Source organism: Engraulis encrasicolus, chromosome 8, assembly GCF_034702125.1.
Source record: "Engraulis encrasicolus isolate BLACKSEA-1 chromosome 8, IST_EnEncr_1.0, whole genome shotgun sequence".
In the NCBI taxonomy this organism is placed as follows: Eukaryota; Metazoa; Chordata; class Actinopteri; order Clupeiformes; family Engraulidae; genus Engraulis; species Engraulis encrasicolus.
In genome coordinates this window covers 44,658,691-44,682,095 of record NC_085864.1, presented here as the reverse complement: position 1 = coordinate 44,682,095, position 23,405 = coordinate 44,658,691, and the positions used below count along the sequence as shown (strand labels likewise).

The 23,405-nt window shown below is 45.6% G+C and overlaps 1 protein-coding gene across 1 annotated transcript in view; it reads left to right on the top strand.

Moving 5' to 3' along the window:
* LOC134454664 (large neutral amino acids transporter small subunit 4-like) overlaps positions 1-23,405 on the top strand; it is a 51,301-nt gene that overhangs the window by 16,008 nt on the left and 11,888 nt on the right. Inside the window, exons 5-9 of the mRNA XM_063205818.1 lie at positions 227-303; positions 16,988-17,080; positions 17,360-17,493; positions 18,764-18,966; positions 23,143-23,286. Of these exons, the coding sequence (XP_063061888.1) occupies positions 227-303; positions 16,988-17,080; positions 17,360-17,493; positions 18,764-18,966; positions 23,143-23,286 (651 nt within the window). The remainder of the gene's footprint in view (positions 1-226; positions 304-16,987; positions 17,081-17,359; positions 17,494-18,763; positions 18,967-23,142; positions 23,287-23,405) is intronic.

Below are 23,405 nucleotides of genomic sequence, written 5' to 3'. Positions count from 1 at the left end.
TCGTGTTCTATGCCTGTGCCAATTTCTCAATGTGACTTACTAACTGTGCTCTATGCGTTTGTTATTACTGCTTCTTTGTCGTATACCCCCTGCAGTTCTTGTATACCCTTAATGGTACACATACCCCTGGTTGGGAATCACTGTGTTGGGCCGCTGTTGGGCCATCTGTGTTTTGCTCTGTGCGAGTTTAAACTCTGTGCCCCTTCTCTTCTCTTCTCTTCCGTAGACCTGTCAGTCCTCATCTTCTTCGCTCTGGCCCTGAACGGCTTCGGAGGGATGTGCATGACCTTCACGTCGCTGACAGTAAGTGACTTGGGATGGAGACAGAGCACTCCTCCGTGGCACGCACAAGTGTACACGCACGCACACACACACACACACACACACACACACACACACACACACACCCTCGCACGCGCGCGCGCGCGCACACACACACACACACACACACACACACACACACACACACACACACACACACACACACACACACACACACACACACACACACACACACGCACACACACACACACACACACACACGTGCATGCACACATGAATAGACACATGTATGCACAGAGAGACAGACAGACAGTCACACACACACACACACACACACACACACACACACACACACACACACACACACACACACACACACACGTGTGACCTCCCCCAGTGTCCTGGCAGGGGAATGGGGAATGGGAGAAATCTCCTGCTGACAATGTTAGCCTGACATATGGATGAGCGCATATGTGTGCAGCACGTGTATGTATGTCTGTCCATGTACGTATACGTATACACTGTATGTACAATTGTGTCCACTGCTGGAGAAGGCTGTACATGCAGTAAAATGTGCAGTCAACACAGAGGGAGTCAATTTAACATCTTCTAGAGCAAGGGTTCCCAACCTTTTCCAACTTGGGGCCCGCTCGAAATTGTCAAAAATATTCAGGGCCCACCTCTGACCCAATTACGAATAAAACTCACATAAATCAGCAACAACACACCAAAATGTGATTATAATTTTTTAGAATACTATTTCAAGGCCCACTTGGTATACCTTCAGGGCCCACCAGTGGGCCCCGGCCCATAGGTTGAAAATCACTTTTCTAGAGCATATTTGGTCCCATGGTACTCTCCAAGTGTTGAATTCACACTGCATTTATTTTGTGCACTCTGTACTGGTTGTGTTGCAAGGAGACCACCACGTGCTTGACTTGACTTGACTGCGTAGCAGCATGTATTATTCAGCATTGCTGCTCTCCTCAGTGGAACCAGAAAAAGACCTCTGTCGCTCGCCATCATCATTTATGAGCTCTCAAAATAGACCAGAGCCTCACAGACAAGACAAAATTGAGTTAAGCCATATTGAGTAACGGTCAGTCAGTGATTTCTGACTTGATGTCATAGCTGAGATGAACGAAGAAAACTGACACAATTGTAGTTTTCGAACAAAGCTTGCTCTCTGCTATGCAAGGTTTAAGTTTCTCTATCATGTATGGGCCCTCAAAGTAAACCAGGGCTTCATAGACAAGACGAGAAGGAAAGTTCGATATTGCACAACAGTTAGTTGGAATTGTGATTCTTCACTTTAGTTTGCGTCATAGCTGAGATGGGCGAAAAAAAATGGGATACTGTGCAGTTTTGCTCACAGCTGGTTCCTGGAGTTGTAGGGTATAAGAGTGAACACAGCCCACCGCCTCAGTGTCATAGGGTTCAGAGAAGCAACTGGCAAGTGAACCCACAGAAAAGATTCGACCACACCCGCTCATTCCCTTTGTCTCACTCCTCTCTGTCTCTCTCTCTCTCTCTCTCTCTCTCTCTCTCTCTCTCTCTCTCTCTCTCTCTCTCTCTCTCTCTCTCTCTCTCTCTCTCTCTCTCTGTGTCTCTCTCTCTCTCTGGTCTCTTTGACCTCTCACTCTTCCTCACACTCTCCATTTGTCTCTCTGTCTGTCACACTCTTGCTTCCTTCCTGTCTTTCCTTCTCTCTCTCCCATACACACACACTCACACCCTCTCTCTCTCTCTCTCTCTCTCTCTCTCTCTCTCTCTCTCTCTCTCTCTCTCTCTCTCTCTGTCGTTCACTCCTAAGTTTTTCTCCGAGTAGACCAAAAGCTAGCTGTAGGTAAACAGGAAGAGGAGGGTTGTTGTTGCCCCTTCCCCTACTTCTGATCTGCTGGCTATTCCAGCTCTTGCTGTGGCTGCTGCCGCCACCGCTGCTGCTGCTGTGTTTTTTTTTCTATCAAACCTTTTAAACAACGGCTTTTTTGTTCTATACTATTTGGGGGGGAAGAAAAAAACAACACAAGTGGAGCAACAAGAACAGGTTTCCCAACCCCAATCCACCCCACCCCACCCCACCCCACCCCTAACCCCCTGACGTAGGGTACAGCTGGGGTTGTTTATGTTCAGTTCTGGCTGTGCTCTGCTGTACTGTGCTGTGCTCGGCTCTGTTCTGCAATGGTGCTCTAACTGCTCCCTGGAAAACTTGCCTGAGCCTGTACTGTAGTCTCCTCCCAGAATTCCCAGAACAGTATGCAGCACGTGTCATGGTGTCTGTAGGCTGTGGGAGAAGAAGGCATGCATAGCACTGCACAAGTGTGTGTGTGTGTGTGTGTGTGTGTGTGTGTGTGTGTGTGTGTGTGTGTGTGTGTGTGTGTGTGTGTGTGTGTGTGTGTGTGTGTGTGTGTGTGTGTGTGTGTGTGTGTCTGTGTCTGTGTCTGTGTGTTTGATCGTGTCTGATCGTGAGCACGTGCGGTTGTGCATATGCTCACATCAGGGGAAACCACACGGTGTATTATTGCAGCTGTTATGTGCCAGTAACCTCTCCACGGTAACCTTGCAATTTGAGCATGCCTTCGAATAACTGTATGTTTTACACTGCTGATCCGGGGGGGAGGGTCATGTTTATGTACACAACACACTTTCTGCTGTGTGCGAGTGCGTCGGCGTGCATCGCTGACGGCCTTTGAGGAAATCCTTTAAAAATTAGCCTGTAGCCAGGGTCATGTTTCGTTCGGTTCACAACACACTCTCCGTGCTTGTGTCTGTCTGTATGTGTCACGGATGCCCTGTAATGGGAATTCAAAACAATAACCTGTATGTAGTGTCCTTTTTACAAACAATATACACTCTAAATATGTCCTTGAATCACTCTATCATTGCATGGACCAAATTAACAAATGGATGTCTCACAATTTCCTCCAGCTGACAAAAGATTGCTACTATCCTTGAAACGAAGGGACTGAAAGCAAGGGAAACAGTTAAAAAATCTTGGGGTCCTCATTGACAGTGACCTAAACTTCAACAGTCACATGAAAGCTATTACTAAGTCTGCATTTTATCACATAAAAAACGTCTCTAAATTTAGGGGCCTGATGTCTAAACATGATCTGGAGAAGCTAATACATGCCTTTATTTCTAGTAAAGTTGATTACTGTAACAGTCTTTTTACTGGCCTCCCCAATAAAACCATTAAACAGCTTCAACTTGTACAAAACGCAGCTGCAAGGGTTCTTACAAAGACAAGGAAGTTCGACCACATTACTCCAATTTTAAGATCGCTGCATTGGCTCCCAGTAAGCTACAGAATTGATTTTAAGGCTATGCTACTTGTGTTTAAATCACTAAATGGAATGGGACCCACATATCTACTGGATATGTTTCAGCTGTATGCACCAACTAGGTCACTAAGGTCAACGGAGAAGAATTTGCTGGTGATTCCAAAAGTCAAAACAAAGTGTGGAGAGGCAGCCTTTAGCTTCTATGCTTCAAAGCTTTGGAACCAGCTTCCAGATGACATAAAAAATGCACCCACTATTGATAGCTTTAAATCTAGACTCAAGACAAAGCTGTTCTCAGATGCTTTCCCCTAGCTTAAATTACTTATTCTTATTATTTTTATTTTTTATTTAATTTGTTTTATTTTATTTTATTTTATTATTATTTTTACCTTATGTTTTATCTTAATGTTTTTAAATGCTTTTTGACTCTAATTCATTTCCTTCTTTCTTCCCTGTTTCCTTTCATTTACATTTGTTAACTTTGTGAAGCACATTGAGTTGCACCTGTGTATGAAATGCGCTATATAAATAAACTTGCCTTGCCTTGCCTTGCCTTGGTTATAAATTACACATTTGAAGTAGGGCTAATATGTTTTGAATTATGCTTTTGGTGTCAACACAGTGGCAAGGACCAAGCCGTAAGGTATTACTAATGCCATAGTCGTGGTACTATAGTAGGCTAGTAAAATTGTTTCGGTGAATAGTAAAGCATTGCCTTTGCAAAACAGTGTGCTTTACAAGACTACTGAGAAATCCATTCGAAATAGCCTGCATGTAGTGTTGTCATGTTTACAAACACAACACACGTTCTGCTGTGCAAGCACGCCATGCATGTCAACATGTATCACCAACAGCCTTAAAATAGGAAAGCCTGCGCATGATATACAGAACATAAAAAGAAAAAAGGAAATCCCAGCCTTGAAAAGTAGCCTATACGTCAGGGTCGTGTTTACACAACACAACACTATTTCTGCTATGTGCGTTAGCGTGTATCACCGACGGCATTTTTAATGGGAAATCCTTTAAAAAAATAGACTGTATGTATTTATGCCCCATAGCTCAAAGCTGTTCCTCGTGTGTGTAATATTAAACTAGTGCCCTGTTGACACAGTGTGTTTAAACACACGTGATCTATATCGTGGGCTCGGGACCCAGCGACGGCCTGGGAAAGGAAAAGCGTTTATCCGCACATCTCATTTCCCTTCTTCTCCTCCCTGCTCTCTCCTCTCTCTTTTCTTTCTCTGGACTCCTCCCTCCCATTTCCTCTTCCATTGTGCACCCCCATTTTTCTCTCTCTCTCTCTCTCTCCTCTCTCTCTCTCTCTCCCCCCTTCTCTGGGTCTGTCAGTCTTTTCCTCTCTCTTCTCTTCCAAATTTGGCTTGTCTTGTTTCCGCGCCTCCATTTCTCAGCACCAGGCTGGAAGGCTGTGCACTGCCCACTCAGCAGTCTGCCTCCCCCAGCTGCAGTAAACAAGTGTGGGAGGAGTACCCTGCCCAGCCAGGGCCTACAGTAGGTGTGGTGGTGGGGAGAACAGCCACCCACTAAAAGACATTGGGGATCAGAGACGCTCCTCTGTGCGAACATCAACACCCCCCCCCCCAACCCTGATCGTCATTCTCTTTATATACACACACACACACACACACACACACACACACACACACACACACACACACACACACACACACACACACACACACACACACACACACACACACACACACACACACACACACACACATCCAACCTCCCTTTTAGTAACCTGACTCAACTGAGGTGTCTGTGGCTCAGCCTGTGTGTGTGTGTGTGTGTGTGTGTGTGTGTGTGTGTGTGTGTGTGTGTGTGTGTGTGTGTGCGTGTGTGTGTGTGTGTGTGTGTGTGTGAATCCCCCCTCGTCTAGTCTTCTCAGAAGTCGTCTATCCACAATGTTCCCCGTCCACCACCTCCCTCCCCCTCCCCCACACTCTCAACTTCTCTTTCATAGCCACAGCAGCCTTCCCAGTTCTAACCAGCCGAAGAGCAAGTAAACAAAGACCACAAATATATACACAAATGCATACTTGTACGCACGCACACACACTCGTTCTCTCTCTCTCATAATGGTCTTTTCCAGTAATGCTCCAAGATGCACATACACACACACACACACTTCCACAAACGTGTACACTCTTGCACATTAGTGTGTTGTGTGTGCCCTGACATATGCAAGCACTTACACACACACACACACGCACACACGCACACACACACACGCACACACACACACACACACACACACACACACACACACACACACACACACACGCACACACACACACGCACACACACACACACACACACACACACACACACACGCACACGAGCACACACACAACAAAGCACATTCCATCAGCATGTGTCTCCCCCCACACTGTTGTCTCGCGTTTGTTATGACTCTGTACATGATAAAACAAAGTGTGTAGGCAGGCAGCATGTGCTACAGCAAATCAGTCCAGCTGGCTTGGAAGGTATGGTAATCCTCCCCACCACTGGAGTTTACACTTTATAATAATGTCTGCTTAGTAAAGACTTAGTAAATAATTTACTAATGGTGAACGAAACTTTAACAAATGTTTTTATCATTAACTAAGTTTTATTAATGCTTTATAAAATATCTACAAATAATATATACAAGATTTTACATACCTTACATATTTTATTCATTTACAAGCAATTTGTAAATGTTTGATAAATATAAGATATCAACATAACATTTCCTAGTCATTTACAAACATTTGTTAAGGTTTTGTTCATCAATAGTTAATTATTTATTAAGTCTTTATAATGCTTTTTTGCATCCATTATTACAAAGTGTTACCAAAAAGTCTGCCCTGGGTTCAGCTTCACCCTTGTCTTGTCGATACGGACTACCCATCAAACTGCACTACAAGCTGCATCTCGATCAGTGGTTGGAGGTTAGAGTTAGGGCAGGGAGGGTTTAGGTCTATGTTAACAGCCGACTACTAACAGTGGCTCAGTGTTGAATTAACATTGCAAAGTTTACTGTATGGACGGGATGGTTTGTTAAGCCTTCCCACCACTGGGGTTACCCGTAAAATCACTCGGGTTCCGCTGCATGTCTGTCCTGTCGTTTTGGTATTGCCTACCATCAAGCTGCACTACAAACTGCTCCTGAATCAGTGGTTACGTTAGGGTCAGAGATAGGGAAGGGGTTGGGGCTATGTTAAACTCATAAGCCCCTGATATAAATGTCCTGCTACCAGAGTAACAATGGCTAAGTCGTTAAGTTATTAAAGACTTTATAACGCCATCGTGTGTAGCTATGGAAGTGAAGTCTTTTCAGTGACTTGTATGCTGTTCCATTGGTGGAAGGAATGGTGGACACTGTGAAGGGGGTCAGCTCTATGGTCCCACAGCCTAAATGGTCCCAGCTTATTCCTGCTGCTCCATGTTCCCACAGTTTTACGAAATTATTCAAATGTAAGCCCTATGCTCTACAACTCCATGTTGCCACATTTCCAAGTAAACTAAGAGAACCAATATGCCTAAATGTAATGTTTAAAATCTTAGTGATGTGGGACCAATGGGCTGTGGAAACATAGACACGCTCCCCTGTGAAGCTAGTAGCCTACTGGTAGCTCATTTCGACACGAAGCAGCGCATGTCGACAGGACAACCTCCTCTGCCGCTTTTCCTCAAGCGTGTCAAAGGCGTCCATATGGCGGCCAGTTGCCAAGGTGCTCTCACGGCTTTTTATTTTTTTGTTGAGAAGGTCAGTCAAAGGCTTCTCATAAAAGAGGCCCATGAAAGGTGAGGTTTTGGAGAGTGGAGGTTTTTGGATGACTCAGTTAAAAAAGAATGGAGATATGAGATGGGTTTCAGGAGTGAGGAACGAAGGTGGGATGAAAATTCCGATTGTCTAGCCCTATTCGCATGTTTATTCAAAGTTTTATCTTTATTTAGCCGGCACTGTTATCTTGGTTTCATTTCATTTGTTTTAGGAGGCCATTGACCACCATGACAGTCAGGTTTGCAATGCACACATACACAACTTTGTTGTTGATGTAAAGCAAACGAGTTGGACGAGGACATGCAGGGACGTGTCGTTGTGTCCGTAGTTGGCCTTTGTCCTCCTATGATGTTTCTATACATAGTTTTGGCAAAGGACGCGCTCAACTTCTTAAAAAACGAAAGTCTTGGTACGTACCATGCACTGATGAAGGCTTGATAGCCGAAATGCGTTGGCTTTTTGGACATGGTGGTAATAAAAATAAATAATGAGACGCAGTTTGTGAGTGCGGATTTTTCTTCCTTAAGTTTCTATACATAGACCAGTTATAGGCAACCGGGATTCAATAGTGACAGTCCAGTGCCACATATTCCAAATGACCTGCTTTTACCTGTCCAATTCAACCAGGGGTAACACGGTAACACTTTATTTTAGGGATGCATCTATTAGCACTAATACATACAATGTGCCTGTATAAGTAACTTATAAGGCATGTACAAAGCAAAATCAAACATTTGTTAGGCATGTATTCGCAAATGTCTTGTTCATGCACAATAAGGGTTTTATTACCAATTTAACCTTAGTAAGGACCTAGTAGGCCTTAGCGTTTGCTTAGTACATGCCTTGCAGGTTACTTATGCAATGACAAAAAGACCAAAAAAAGGTCGGCGTCTGCGCCTTGAACTTAAAGCTCGTGTATTGCTTGGTGCGAGCACTGGAGACATTGAAAATGGACTAGCTCCGAAACGTCTGTCTCTCCAGTTAATCCTTAGACTTCTGTTGTATATTTTCGGCTTCAATACACTTTTTCACACAAGTCTTGTGTGCGCCTCCTTTTTTCCATTATTTTGAGAAGTTACTTATGCAGGCATTAACATTGTATGTATTAGTGCTAATCGATGTATCCCTAAAATAAAGTGTTACCGGTAACACTTTACAATAACTACCCAAAAAAAGCTTTATAAACACTTTATAAATAATGAACTAATTATCAACAAAATGTTTACAAATGTATGTAAATGGGAAAGAAATACTACTGTATGTTAACACAACAGACACAGCACAGTCTTATTGGTCCTGGAAGTTTATCCTCCAAAGACCAGAATGCATGAAACGACATAAAACTCACACAGTAGAAGTTGATTACCACTCCACTGTGCTGTCGAAGTTTGGTTCTTACTCATTTACAAACATTTGTAAATGCTTTGTTAAATGTTAATTATAATTAAATGTTAATAAAGTGCTTATTAAGCTTTTTTGGGTAGTTATTGTAAAGTGTTACCCAACCAGGTGATCATTCAACCAAGCAGTAGCCTGGTTGAATCGGACAAGTAAAAGCAGATGATTTGGGATATGTATTAACTGATGAATCTAGGTGCACCATTATTGACAAAGACTGTAGAAGAAAATTGGACAGGGCGAACTCGCTTCTTCCAACGGGAGAGCGATGATGCTCATTTTTGTTGGTCACCAGCTATTGTGCAGACTCAAAATCAGCTCGATGGCATTTTAAGAAAGCAGTAAATCTTGTGATAGCTGTGCCCCAAGCAATGTCTTGCAAGCGAACGATATGCACATGTTTCATTAACAAAAGTCTGGTGTGAAGACTTTGCTTCTTCTGTGGTTTACTGGCATGATGGTCAATGTATGTTTCGTGTGGTCTTCGTCTAAAGACGCAAGGCTTTGCCCAAAGCGATGCTGGGATGGTGAAGAAACTCAGAAAGGAGAGGGAGAATAAGGAAGTGGAGGAGGAGGAGGAGGAGAAGAAGAAGGAGAAATTCAGCGTCTGGGCAGCCGGCCGGCTAGCATAGGTTTTCTCTCTCTGCTCCACTTTGAGGACCTGAAGCTTGTTGACTCATGGAAAACGCCTGAGCCCTTCTAGGTCAGCGACAGGCTAGTCTGGTCCTGTTCTCTTCACAGCTGAGCACGTTACTCCCTCTCTCACTTCCCTTTCCCCTCCACCTCACTTCTGCTGTTTGTGCGTTTCAGACTCACATACACGCACAGTCTGTACAGTCTGTGGCTGCTTTTGCTGCTGCTGGTGTTGATGAGAATGTTTCTGTTTTAGCTGTGGCAGCTCCTGTCCTTGTGAGATATGTTTGGCTTTTTTATTTAGTTTGAAAAGGGAGAGGCTTGTTTGCTCCAGAACATTCTTTCAATTACTGGAGGGGGAATGAAAGCCTTTCATCGTCAGGTGCACGTCAAGGAGTGTGAAACAAAATGGAGAGCGCCGCCGAGGTTCTCTCTCTTATCTTGTTTCTGTCAGCATGTCAGTGTGTCTCATGCGAAAGCACACGCACACGCACACGCACACGCACACGCACAGGCACACGCACAGGCACACATACACAGACACACACACACACACACGCACGCGCACACACACACACACACACACACACACACACACACACACACACACACACACACACACACATATTCACACACACACACACACACACACACACACACACACACACACACACACACACACACACACACACACACAGTGCAACCCATCCTGTACACTCTCCTCAAGACAAGCAGCCGCTCTGGCAGCCTTGCAGCATCAGCCTCAGCTTGAAATGCCAAAGTTAGTGTGAGGATACGCCAAAGCCGTGACAGCACCATCTGAAAGAGAATCTAGAAATAAAAGGCTCTTGGCGGATGGTGGAGTATAAAAAGGAAAGTGACAGACACAGCGCTTCCCTAATTTGGGTTTATTTACTGCAAATGATTTACCCACACTTCCACTTAAAAGCCAACATAATTGTGTCGCAAAAGTACCTGTACTATATAAATGTTGTAAATGTAAATGTTGACAATGTTGTACTGAAGTGATAAAATTGCTATTTGAATTTCTCCACGATAAATGGTTAGAATCCAAAATCGGAAGCGAGATTGTATGAATAAAGCATGTTCTGACAGAATTGGCAACCATTGAAAGTTCCACATATACGATATACCCATTCTGACCAACTTTCTCTGACACTACGTTCTACCCCCATTCCATTGAGGTCATATTACATAGCCACCGTTGCAGCACATCCATGACAATTGCATCTCAGTACACAAAAGCACGCACAGCCCTAACCCTGTTACAAACCTATGGTTTGCTTAGCCCAATTCTGCTCTTCTAACTGTCATGGTCATAACTCTGGTTATACAGTGAGGTCAAAGGGGAAGCACGGGTGAAGTAAAGAGGCCACCGCTCGGGTAATCTACAGTTCATGTCACCATCGCTACGCTAACACATAGCCTTCAGTCATGTCCGTCTGACCACGAATACACACGACACCCGGGAGGACCCATCAGGAGGAGGTCAGAGGGGACACCTCTTGGCTGTCAAAGACATCTAGCCGCTGCAGAGTGACCTGTGAACACAGACAGACATACAGACAAGGAGACAGACAGACAGGCCAGGGGCAGGGGGCCCTGAAAATAGTCAAACAAAGCTAGCCTCTGTGGTATGATCAGACAGACAGGCAGGCAGACCTGAAGGCGGTGAAAGACAGTTAGCTGGTGTAGTATGACTGTGAACATAGGTAGATGGAAAGACAGACAGACAGATAGACAAGTAGGCCACTGAAGATAGTCAAAGACACTCGGCCGGTGTAGTGTGACTGTGAACACACACAGACAGACAGACATACATGTACAGGTAGGGGGCCCTCTGGTGCGACCTGTGAACACAGGCAGACAGATAGACAGACAGACAGACAGACAGACAGACAGACAGACAGACAGACAGACAGAAATATAGTACATGTACAGGTAGGGGGCCCCTCTGGTGCGACCTGTGAACACAGGCAGACAGACAGACAGACAGACAGACAGACAGACAGACAGACAGAAATATAGTACATGTACAGGTAGGGGGCCCCTCTGGTGCGACCTGTGAACACAGGCAAACAGACAGACAGACAGACAGACAGACAGACAGACAGACAGACAGACAGACAGACAGACAGACAGACAGATGAGGGCCCCTCAAGGGCCCCGTGCCCCAAAGCCCTAGTGACCCAGATCTAGTGGTGTGAGCAGGAGCAGCATCTCCTCGGATCTCACACGCGAGTGCTAAGGCAGCGGCCAGACATGCTGTCTGCGGAGCCAGGCTATATATATATATATATATATATACTGGAGCCAGCACATGCCTGTATGTGAAGGCAGAACAGCAGCGGTGTTAGTGACCGCGAAACCTAAATTGTGTGCGTGTGTGTGCGTGTGCGTGTGCGTGTGTGTGTGTGTGTGTGCGTGTGTGTGCGTGTGTGTGTGGCAACGATGTTGGTGGCCAGTCCATGGAACTTACCTGGGGAGGTTGGAGATGCACCTGTGAGGCTGTATGGCCTACATTTGTACCAGCAGCACTAGTTTAGTAGTTTCAGAACAACCATGGTGGCTGTGAAGCCTTGTTCTTCTTCCTGTGTGTGTGTGTGTGTGTGTGTGTGTGTGTGTGTGTGTGTGTGTGTGTGTGTGTGTGTAGCTGTGTACTGTATGTGTTTGTAGCTCTGTGGGCGCATTCAGGCCGACTGAGAACCGTGCCGGTGCCAGTTCCCGCTCCTAATCGCGAACCGGCCGTCGTGTTCACGCCACAGATTTTAGTGTTCGCAATGCGAACCGCAAAATACTAGGTTTTTCTCTGCAAACCTTTACGACAACTTGGCCGTCAGCAGGTTCATCCGGGTAACACACAGTCACGTGCGGAAAAGTTCAGAGTCCGGTATGAACGCGGGTGGTTTGCAGATGAGCACTTAAGTGCGAAACGCGACGGGTGCGGGCACCGGCACCGGCAACTGGCACCGTTCTGGTTGGCCTGAAAACCCTATGTGTGTGTGTCTGTGTGTGTGAGTGTGTGTGTGTGAGAGAGAGAGAGTTTGCGAGACTATATATTAGCGCCAACAGTAGCGCCAGAGAGAGTAGAGAGAGAGCGGTTCCATTGGCCCATTGTTTCCGGGTTCTATTATTGGGGGGTTAATCCCCCTTTAGGCAGACCAAGGCAGACCTGGACTGTTCTATTCAATGCTAGGAGCATTATGACACGCCCCTTTAGGCAGACCGGAACCTGGTCACGTTAGGTGCCCATAGAAACCTATTATGTTGGCATATCTCTATACTTAAAGAATCTCTGGTAGCGCTACAGTAGTTGTCCATGAAGCCCAAGAGGGCTAGCAGGCTGGATGGGTGTCCTCCTCGACCACTCTCCTCTATGTTTAGCTGACATTAATTACACAAGAACAGGGGCGGCGCAGAGGGGGGGGGGGGGGGGCATAGGGGCCAGGAACCCCCGGCCTCACCACCTGTGGCTTTCGATTGGCAAACATCTTGTAGGGGCCCCATTCTACGATATTTCATGGACCCAACGCCTCTGACACATCTCCCGCCCCCCCCTGTCCCAATACCAGTGCTCCGCCCCTGCTCAAGAAGGAACAAACCAGCTCCTTGTTTAAGCTGGGCCGCAGGACTCCTACTATCTTAACGGGCTGTTCCCATCTCGGTCTGCCATCTACTATCTCTTATCTCTCTTCTCTCCTCTCTCCGCAACTTTGTGCACGTCCTCGTCTATAATTACACCCATATCAATCGGGAGCCTTTTGTGGCCTCACATTGAGGCGGAAGAAGACGGTAGCGTCTTAGTGCATGTAGTCCCACTGGAGGGCAGAGTCACTGTTTGCCCAAAAAACCTCAACTACATCATAGCAAACATTGCTTTTGTGGTGGTACTCGTCCAGGCTAGTTGGCCACTTAAGGCTTGAACCTGTGACCTCCCAATTACAGCAACAGTTCAGCTTGGGAGGACAGGCACGATACTACTGAGCTTAAGGTCTTGGCCCATAGCTCAACTGTACCACATTTGTATAAAGCTTTGGGAGGGACTTGTATCGTTGTACCACTGAAATGCCAATTGGCATCTGTTACACTTTAATAGTACGTTGTTTCAAGAAGGAGGCCGCACCTTGCATAGTAGTGTTTTTATTGCAAGGTGCGGCCTCCTTCTTGAAACATTGAATTTGAAATTTGGGCCAGCACCCTCAAAGATTTAAATAATTAAGAGTGATGCCTGCTCCAAGAAGAAAATTGACACTTTAATAGTGCTAAATACTTTACGATTATAATAGGGTACCATTTTGGTTACAACTAGCTAATAGCAGTGGCTCTGTGTTTTAGGGGGTTAATTGCTGAAAAGTAGGTGAGCGCCATGTTTGGTGTTGTTGCTTTTCCTGCCTCTCGTCCCTAGCCTGTCTCACTGTCGCGTGACTCTCTTTGTGTGTGTATCCATCAGCTAGGGTAGGAAAGAGAAGTGAAGACCAGATTAGAAAAAAACAAATCTGCCCAGGAGGCAAAAAGCGCTGTTGCCATTATTCAGCATGTTCCAGCCTCCCACCCCCTGTCACCAAAGGCCCTCTAGTTGTTGACACACCGTCTAGTGGTCTCTTCTCTCTCATGACTGCCACAGACTTGCGTGATAAAAAAGCCCAAACTAGTTTTTCTATGTGCTCTCTTCTAGGGCTGCACAATTAATCGAAAATAATTGAAAATCGTGATCAAATCGTGAAATCGAAGTCATGATTTTAATCATGATTTTTGCGTGGCAATAGTGACCAACCTTTGAGACCCTCCTTGAAGCCAGAACATACTGACAGGCTATTGTTTCTGGCCAGAAATCTGTCCACCTAAGTTTCATGCTATTGCCTTTACATAATTATTACAATTCATTTTATTTTGCTCATCTGGTATATAATTCATTCTATAATTTTCAAAAAAATCTGCAAAAAATCAATAATTGTGATTAATAATCATGATTACAATTTTGACCAAAATAATCGTGCTTATGATTTTTTCCATAATCGTGCAGCCCTATACTCTGTGTTAGTTCCTTACCTCCATCAGCAACTTTCGTCCTCGAATCAACACACAGTGGTTTCTGTTTACCAAGTCACTTTGAAAACTCAAAGCGAAGTCTACAAGTCCCCAACGTGCTCTCAGCTCTCACACATCACACACTTGCAGGTGCTGCACCAAAAACCTTTAAACTGAAACGAAATTATGAAGGTCCGCACTCACACTGATAGATGCTCTCAAAATTGAGCTTAATAGCCCAGCATTTTGGACACGTCCTTCATATTAATTATTTCTTCTTATTATATATTATTTTTGATTGACAAAAGTCAAAGCAAAGTGTGGAGAGGCAGCCTTATGCCCCGTGTACATCAAGCGCTACCAACGCGACCGGGTAGCTGGGGTAGTTGAAGAAGTTTCGCCATGAATTCGTTTTATTCGCTCTGGACGCTGCACTGACATGTTTGATTCAGCTAATCACATAACGGCTCTGTCTTGACAGCCTGGGACATTCCTCGATATGAACGTTCCGATTGGTTTTCGCCGAACAGCGTCATAGCGAATTCGCTTAAGATTAGCTTGAGTTTAATCGTCAAAAGTCGCCCTGGTCGCTCAAGAAGCTTCGCCCCTGGCGAATTCGCTCCGGTAGCGCTGGTCGCGCACCCTCCATAGAGAATGAATGACTTCCGTCGCTTCATTCGCGTTGGTCGCTCCCGATGTACACGGGGCATTAAGCTTCTATGCTTCAAAGCTTTGGAACCAACTTCCAGATGACGTAAAAAATGCACCCACTATAGCTTTAAATCTAGACTTAAAACAAAGCTGTTCTCAGATGCTTTCCCCTAGCGTAAATTATATATCATTCTTATTTTTTATATTTATGTTTATTTTATTTATTTATTTTTTTTACCATATGTTTTATCTTAATGTTTTAAATGTTCTTTGACTATAATTTATTTCCTTTTTGTTTCCTTCTGTGTTTTTGTGAAGCACATTTAGTTGCACCTGTGTATGAAATACGCTATACAAATAAATTTACCTTGCCTTATTATATATTATTTTTTATTAATTATTATTATATTTAGAGACTTCTAATGTATACCAGCGTCTCCACAGAAGGTCGTACTGTAACTACTGCCAATCCAAGTGTGATGGCTGAGACACTACCCTACCGTTAAACGACATATTTTGAAGACTTGTTTTGTCATATGACACCTCTCCTCGGCACACCTTCATCTCCACATCTCGAGGGCGCCGTGGGACTGTTAGTCTAACCGTCACCCTGGAGGCTTCTTGCCATCTTCCCTCCCTCTCTCAATCTTTCGCTCTATCCCTCCCTCCCTCCCCTCCCTCCCTCCCCTCTCTCCTTCCCTACCTCCACAACCTTTGCTCTAATTAGAGGTGGTAAACGATGAGTGCTGTTGGGGCAAGGTGGGGTGGGGTGGGGTGGATGGGTGGATGGCTGGGGAGGCAGGGAGGTTGAGGCAAGGAGTTCATTCTTGCCTTTAACAAGCAGAGTGAAATGAGTGGAGCGAGGGGGCGGGGGGCGGATTGGGGGTACGGGGAATGATTAGGCATTCTTGAGATGGGAATTTCTCGGAAAGTCACAGCAGCGCAGGCAGCTTGGATTACGATTGCAATTTGCATTTATAAACAGGTTTGCTCTCCGTTATGTTTGCTTTAACACAATTTTAAAGTTGTGCAAAGTTCTGGTCTCGCTTTTGAGTGTCATACCTACATCTCTATCTATTATTTCACTATACCTTCCCATTTCTCTTGGTTTGACTTTCTCTTTCTCTCAACCCAACCCCCCCCCACCCCACCCGCCCTCCCTTCCTCTCTCTCTCTTTCCCTCCCTCCTCTCTCTCTCTCTCTCTCTCTCTCTCTCTCTCTCTCTCTCTCTCTCTCTCTCTCTCTTTCTGTCTCTCTCTCCCTCTCTCCCTCTCTCTCTCTCTCTCTCTCTCTCACCTCCTCTATATATCTTCCTACCCCCCCTCTCCCTCTCTCCGTGTCTCTATCTCTTTATCACTCCTCAGTCTGCTTTTAGCTTTGTATTAGGTATTTGTTTACACGCCGAACCAGAGAGCCAGACAGAACAGCGTGTGCTAGCTCGGCTCTGGGTCTTGAGCGAGAGCAGAAGTGTTATTATGCAAGCTTGTCCTCTCCACCGCACTCTTCCACCACCACACTGCTGTAGAAAGTTGATGTCAGGCAATTAATCAACCGGCAAAAGAGGACTCCACCCACATGTTGTTGGTTTCACACAGGGAACACTTTGGTAGACACTTGACTCTTGCCTGCTCTCGCCTAAATGGGCTCTCTCTCCAGTCCGTGCTTGCACAGTAAAAGAAAAAAAAGTGGAGTGTGAATTCAACTCTTTTATAGTACTTTGTGACCAAATCCACTCGTGTTTACATGTATCTCATGCAACTGAACTCACGTGATATTTTTCTCCTCTTTCTGTCTCTGTCTCTGTCTCTGTCTCTGTCTCTCTCTCTCTCTCTCTCTCTCTCTCTCTCTCTCTCTCTCTCTCTCTCTCTCTCTCGCTCTCCATCGCCTGTTCTCCCTCCAGCTTCCAAACATGTTTGGTGACCTTCGCTCCACGTTCATCGCTCTCATGATCGGCTCCTACGCCTCCTCCGCTGTCACCTTCCCCGGAATTATGGTGCGCATCCATCCTCTCTCCTGTTGCTAATGATGTATCGCATTCGCATGTACTGTACAACACACTCACCCACACACACACACACACACACACACACACACACACACACACACACACACACACACACACACACACACACACACACACACACACACACACACACACACACACACACACACACACACACACACACGCACGCACACACACACACGTGCATACGCTGTCATGACAACAGCACAGCAGCATTAATGTGATTGGCTGTGTGGTGTGTGTCCACAGGTGATCTACAACTTCGGCGTGGCCCTCATCACCATCCTCCTGGTGTGGGCCGGGGGTGCCGGCCTCGTCTTCATCAACTGCTTCTTCAACTGGCCCCTGGAGCCTTTCCCCGGCCCAGAGGACATGGACTACACGTAAGTAGAGTAGAGTAGTAGAGTAGAGTAGTAGAGTAACTTTATTAATCCCCAGAGGACATGGACTACACGTAAGTAGAGTAGAGTAGTAGAGTAGAGTAGTAGAGTAACTTTATTAATCCCCAGGGGGAAATTCAGGTATCCAATAGCTTACCGTACATAAATACACAAATAAACAAATGCCCACATGGACATTTCAAGACACAAATAACACAGGAATAGTCAGGGAGGTGAAAATAAAAAAAATTAAAATACTAAAAATAAAGAATGTGAAAATGTAATATGTAAAAAGTGTAGCAAATGTAAAAAGGTAATTGTGCAATTACCTTTGTGCAATTGTGCAATTAAGGGGCCATAGGGCGTGAATAATCCCTTTTGAAACAGCCCTGAGGATAGGTTATTGCGGCTGCACATACTACTCACACAGAACTTGTGCACCTGACCTGGGCAACATTTTTGCAGTTGCAGTTTTTTAAACTAGCAGAGAGAGTAGAGAGAGGACATGGACTACACGTAAGGGGCCACAGCAGAGAGAGCAGAGAGAGGACATGGACTACACGTAAGGGGCCACAGCAGAGAGAGCAGAGAGAGGACATGGACTACACGTAAGGGGCCATAGCAGAGAGAGTAGAGAGAGAGAGGTTCCATTGGTCCACTGTTTCCGGGTTCTATTATTGCAAGGTGGAGGGGGGGAAATCCGCCTTTAGGCAGACCTAAGGACTCTTCTATTCAGTGCTAGGAGTATTGACACGCCCCTTTAGGCAGACCGGAACCTGGTCATGTTAGGTGCCCATAGCAACCTATTACATTGGCATATCTCTATATACGTACTTAAAGAATCTCTGGCCATAGGGCGTGAATAATCCCTTCGAAACAGGCCTGAGGATAGGTTATTGCGGCTGCACATACTACTCACACAGAGCTTGTGCACCTGGCCTGGGCAACATTTTTGCAGTTGCAGTTTTTTAAACTTTGTTCATGTCTTTAAAAGGTCATTGAAGATAGCCTCTGGAAAAATGGTAGAGTCATTTCTCATTAAAAAAAATGACAAGAGGCCAACGCTACACAATTGAATGCAAAATATGCATATCTGCAAGGTGTACAAAAAAGAAGAGCACTTAATATGGACAGTGCATGAATACATAAATAATATCCCGTTCATATTGCAGAACTAAAAGGACACAAACGCAGCAATATTTTTTCCTCTACATTCCCCCATTTTTGTGGATGTCATTCATTTTTTTGTTTATTTCATTGTTTTTGCCTTTAGTGTCAAGATCAAGTTCAGCTGGCTGGGCTTTGACCACAAGATCACAGGCAAGCAGTTCTACAGGCAGGTGACCACCGTGGGCAGGCGGCTGAGCGTGGGCAATTCCCTGAAGCAGCACCCCAAAGACCTGGCCACTCAGGAGGGCAACAAGCTGTGTCTCTCCACCGTGGACCTGGAGGTCCAGTGCAAGGGCCAGGAAGAGAGTAAGTGTTGGCTTAATAAGTCACACCACAGTGTTAAAGGAATCTTTGAGCAATGAATGTTCTGAAGAATGTTGGGCTCCATAGAATATATCATGTGGAATTTTAGAGTCTTTCATTGTTGTGGAACTATTTTAATAGAATGTTCTCACACACAGAGTTACCATTCCCAACCAGCTCTAACAGACACACTTGAACGGCCCCATACATCATGGCAGTTCAAAGAATAAAATAATCCCAGTATGAATCACACCTACATGGACTTGGATTAGCCCCATCTATTTTTGGCGCAAACATCAAACAATATTCTGCTACATTGTCCTTTAAAATTGGTATCTATTTTTCAGAACATATCGCTAAGGCTTTCTTTTTTTGTTGCATGCCACTTTCTGGTGTGGTGACTTCACTGCCTGTCACTGATGCGGGTCACTGAAAATTGCACATCAAGTGATTTCTGTGCAGGTGAAAAGTCAGGGAACTGACAACTCATATCTGTTCTGTTGTACTGTTTCTCACCGGTTGAAATGACCTTGACTGGTCTGTTGTTTCTTGTAGACAAGAGTGGAATGAGGTTTGTTTTTCTTTCTCTTCAAAACATTCCCACTTTTCAGGGTGAACTTGATATGTTGTGTTCTACTATCTGTGCTGGGTTACTGGAAGATTTCCCCTGGTCTATCCCTGAGGTTAAGTTGATGCTATGGTTTGGTCTCTATTCTTGACAAAACAGGCCCCATCTCAAAAACAGAAAGGGACACAAAGTTCCTGAATCTGCCTTTTCATCCAGATCTACTCTAAAGTAAATGTCCCCCCCTGTCCCAATGTTCATTACCCCTCTATAGATTCCATGAAAATCAAACTCATAGTCTTTGCGCTGTAACAGCCAGGTACACAGACTCAACAACCTGCAAAGAACACCTCCCCTGCTTGGCAAAGGCACTGTAACCTGGAACACCAAGTTCCCTTGGCAAAGACCAAGAATGCATTGAATTGAGTACCACTTCAGTTCAGAGTATAAATACAGTTAATTAATAATTAAATGAGAATGAAAAAACAGCATTCATTGTAATGCCGGTTCATTAAGGTCTTATGAGTTTGTCCACTTCAAGCCATCAAGTTAGGGCATTGTTTTCACAGAAGCTAAATGATCAAACACAGCAGGACACGGACTGTAATCATGATTAATCTGGCCCCAACAGTGAGCAGTGAAATGGTCTCCCTCACCTTCCTCGACGAATGAAACGTCAATAAATCTGATTTTCTTTTATTTTTAAAGCGCAATAATTTGGCCGGTGACCGTAGTTAAGACAGACAGGGACAGGCATGGTCTGTTCAGGTCTATTCAAGGAGAGTTGCAGGCTACACAAACAAAATGATTTACTTCTTGAAAACTCTAGCTTGTTGCCATGGTAGCGTGGCTCCTCAGTTGTCTCTGCCTTGGTAACTTGGCAGACGGAGTGTGGGGGTGGGGGGTGGGGGTTGGGGCTCCTTAACACCCCATTCAATGACAGTGTTTGGGGCACGAGCCAAAGTTGCTGTGCCAGCGACCTGTCTTGTCTCGTCGTGAGGTAACATACAAAGAAAGACCTGGCTGCCATCTACTCAGTGCCCCGGCAACTGGCTGTAACCAAAACACAAAACAGGCCAAAACCAGATTAAAATATATATATAAAAAAGTAAAACAAGAGGAATGTAAATATTTCAGGGAGCCAATCCAAAATCCCATGGGCAGCGGATGCCTTACTGTGAAGCACACTGGGAAACCTTGGCAGCCATTGGAGGGGGGCCATGTTTGGGGTTAATTGTCATGGATTTTGTGTCAGTGTTGTGGACTGATGGGGGGCTGCAAGGCAATGGGGGGTGGGGGGGTGGGGGTCACTAAAAAGCTACAGTAAGCCGCATTATGCACGCACGGGATCCAGTATATACACTTTGGCACCACTAACCCAGAAACATACCAAAGCATTACCCACTCTGGCGTCCTGTTGCGATTCACTACTTTGTCTAGTTGAGCTACCAATGGGTTTGGTGGCCCAGTTCGACGGGCAGCTCATATCGACACGCCGGTGGCATCATAATAAACCTGACCTCCTCACCTCCCCTCCCCGCAGGGTGACAGAAGGGCCTTTAACCCCCAGCGGGGGGTCTCTTTTCTTAAAACTTGGGGTCTTTTCGGACCCAACAGAGCGTGCAATCCGCCGTGAGCGTTTTCCTAGAATCCTTAAAATTCTGGAGCGTGTCCAGAGCCAAGTTTGGAAGGTCGTAGGGGCCATGTTTTGAGGAGGGAGGGGAGGGAGGGGGGTTAGTGAGGTGGGGTGCAAGGGAAGTGGTCAGTCAGGCCAAATTTAGACGCAGTGGGGGAGGCAATGGTCACTCCAGACAAACTTTTGAAGTGTGTTAGTCCAGGCCAAGTCCGGAGAGGGGATGAGGGGCTGGTTTGTTTAATAACACAGCTGGGGAGGCTGCAGCTTTTCTGTGTAACGATAAAAAGAAGTAAAACATTTTTGCACACCAGGGGTGAATTTCTCGAAAGTGTAGTTGCTAATTATGGAAGGGGTCATTTGTCCCGGGCTCAGGTGGAGAGGGGGCCAAAAATTGGGTTTCCATTATATTTTATGTATTGGATGCGTGGTCCTTTCAGATGCCTTTGTCCTGGGCCCAGCAAAAGCTGTCAGCGGCCCTGATGAAATGTCAGTAGTGGGGACTGGGTACACTGGTGTAGAGGGTGGGGACTCCACAGTGTCAACCCTTATAGGCTTGTCCTCCAGACCCATACAGCCATACATCACAGTGCCCATCCAGCACAGTGTATTTATTTTCCATTACCACACCTTCCCAGTGCCTCTCCCTCCCTAATAGAGCTGCAGTCTTCAGCTGGATGTGGCCACTGGAAACTGGCCCTATGTCATATCCTGCAAGACACACTCACACTCACTTCGGCACAGTGTGTATAGCTGAAGCTAGCCACCTCTCTGTACTGTGATGAATGAAGCACTCTTCTAAGGAGAGAGAGAGAGAGAGCGAGAGAGAGAGCACGAGTGAGCGAAGGAGTACAGTAGAGTTATCATAGTGGGTGGAGCACATTGTATGTAGCCATATTTTTATTAATCCTAACGGAAATTAAGGAGAGAGAGAGAGAGAGAGAGAGAGAGAGAGAGAGAGAGAGAGAGAGAGAGAGAGAGAGAGAGCGTAGTAGAAGAAGAGAAGGAAGAACAACTGAAGTCCGGGGCAGATTCCTGGAATGCTGGGTAATAAAATGGGCCAGTGAAGCTGGTGCAACCATAAAGAAAAGATTGTTTTACCATACGCCCTCATGCCACACGAGCGAGCCCCCACGTTGAACAGCAGCTGGTGCAGGTGGATCATTAACCCAGGCCTGGCTCCAGTGCTCCTGGTCCTGCTGCCGTGCCGACCGTGCTGAAGGCTTTGCGGAGTGTTGCCTAGCCATCTGAAGGCCCGAGGAGCAATTTTCCGTCCGAACATACCGTAGTCACTCTCTGATCAAACAACACTCGAGGAGGTCCACCCAGCCTGAACGCTGTGGGTCAGCCAGTTCAGCGTGGTACTTTTCCACGAGAGACTACCCTCCTATGATAGCTAAAAAAAGGCCCATGTGAATCTGAAAGTGTTGAAAGAGTTGCAAGACATAAAACAACACTAAAACTAACTCTCAACATTTCATATGGGTTCCAAGGAAGCGACATACTTGATGGACCAATAGAACATCGATTGGCCTTCCTAAACTGCCCATTGCCTCTCATTCAATAAAAACTTAAAGTCCATCAAAGGTTTTTTCTGAGTCTCACCCAAATATGAATGACTACGATTGGGAGCTCCGGGTACAGAGTGAACCTGATGAAGCAATAGCGAAACGCGTTGTTCACCAAATAAACTACCAGCAAAGATACCAGTGTGCGGTGATTCATCCTTCATTTACTTAGCTCCGGGTGCTTGTTTATAACCTTATTCTCAACACTTAATACTATTACAGCTTGGTGAAATGGACAGATTATTTATTTGTCTCAATTAACCCATCATATTTCCCATCCGTTGAAGGCATAAACTCCTTCAAGGTGACCTCACGGGGGACCTCCGGAACAGCATTTGCTCCTACGTGCTCAACAGTTTACCAAACTTATACCTTCTCTTATTCTTCTCCTTTCCTGTTCTTCTTCTCTCCAGGGCAGTCCTTCGGGAAGAGCATCTTCAGTCCCATCTTCATGCTGAGCCTGATCACCATGTGTGTCACCCAGCTGCGCCTCATCTTCTACATGGGAGCCATGAACAGCATCCTGGAGAACCTCACAGACAACGACATCACCACAGGTATGTAGCATCTGGGAGTGTGTGTGTGTGTGTGTGTGTGTGTGTGTGTGTGTGTGTGTGTGTGTGTGTGTGTGTGTGTGTGTGTGTGTGTGTGTGTGTGTGTGTGTGTGTGTGTGTGT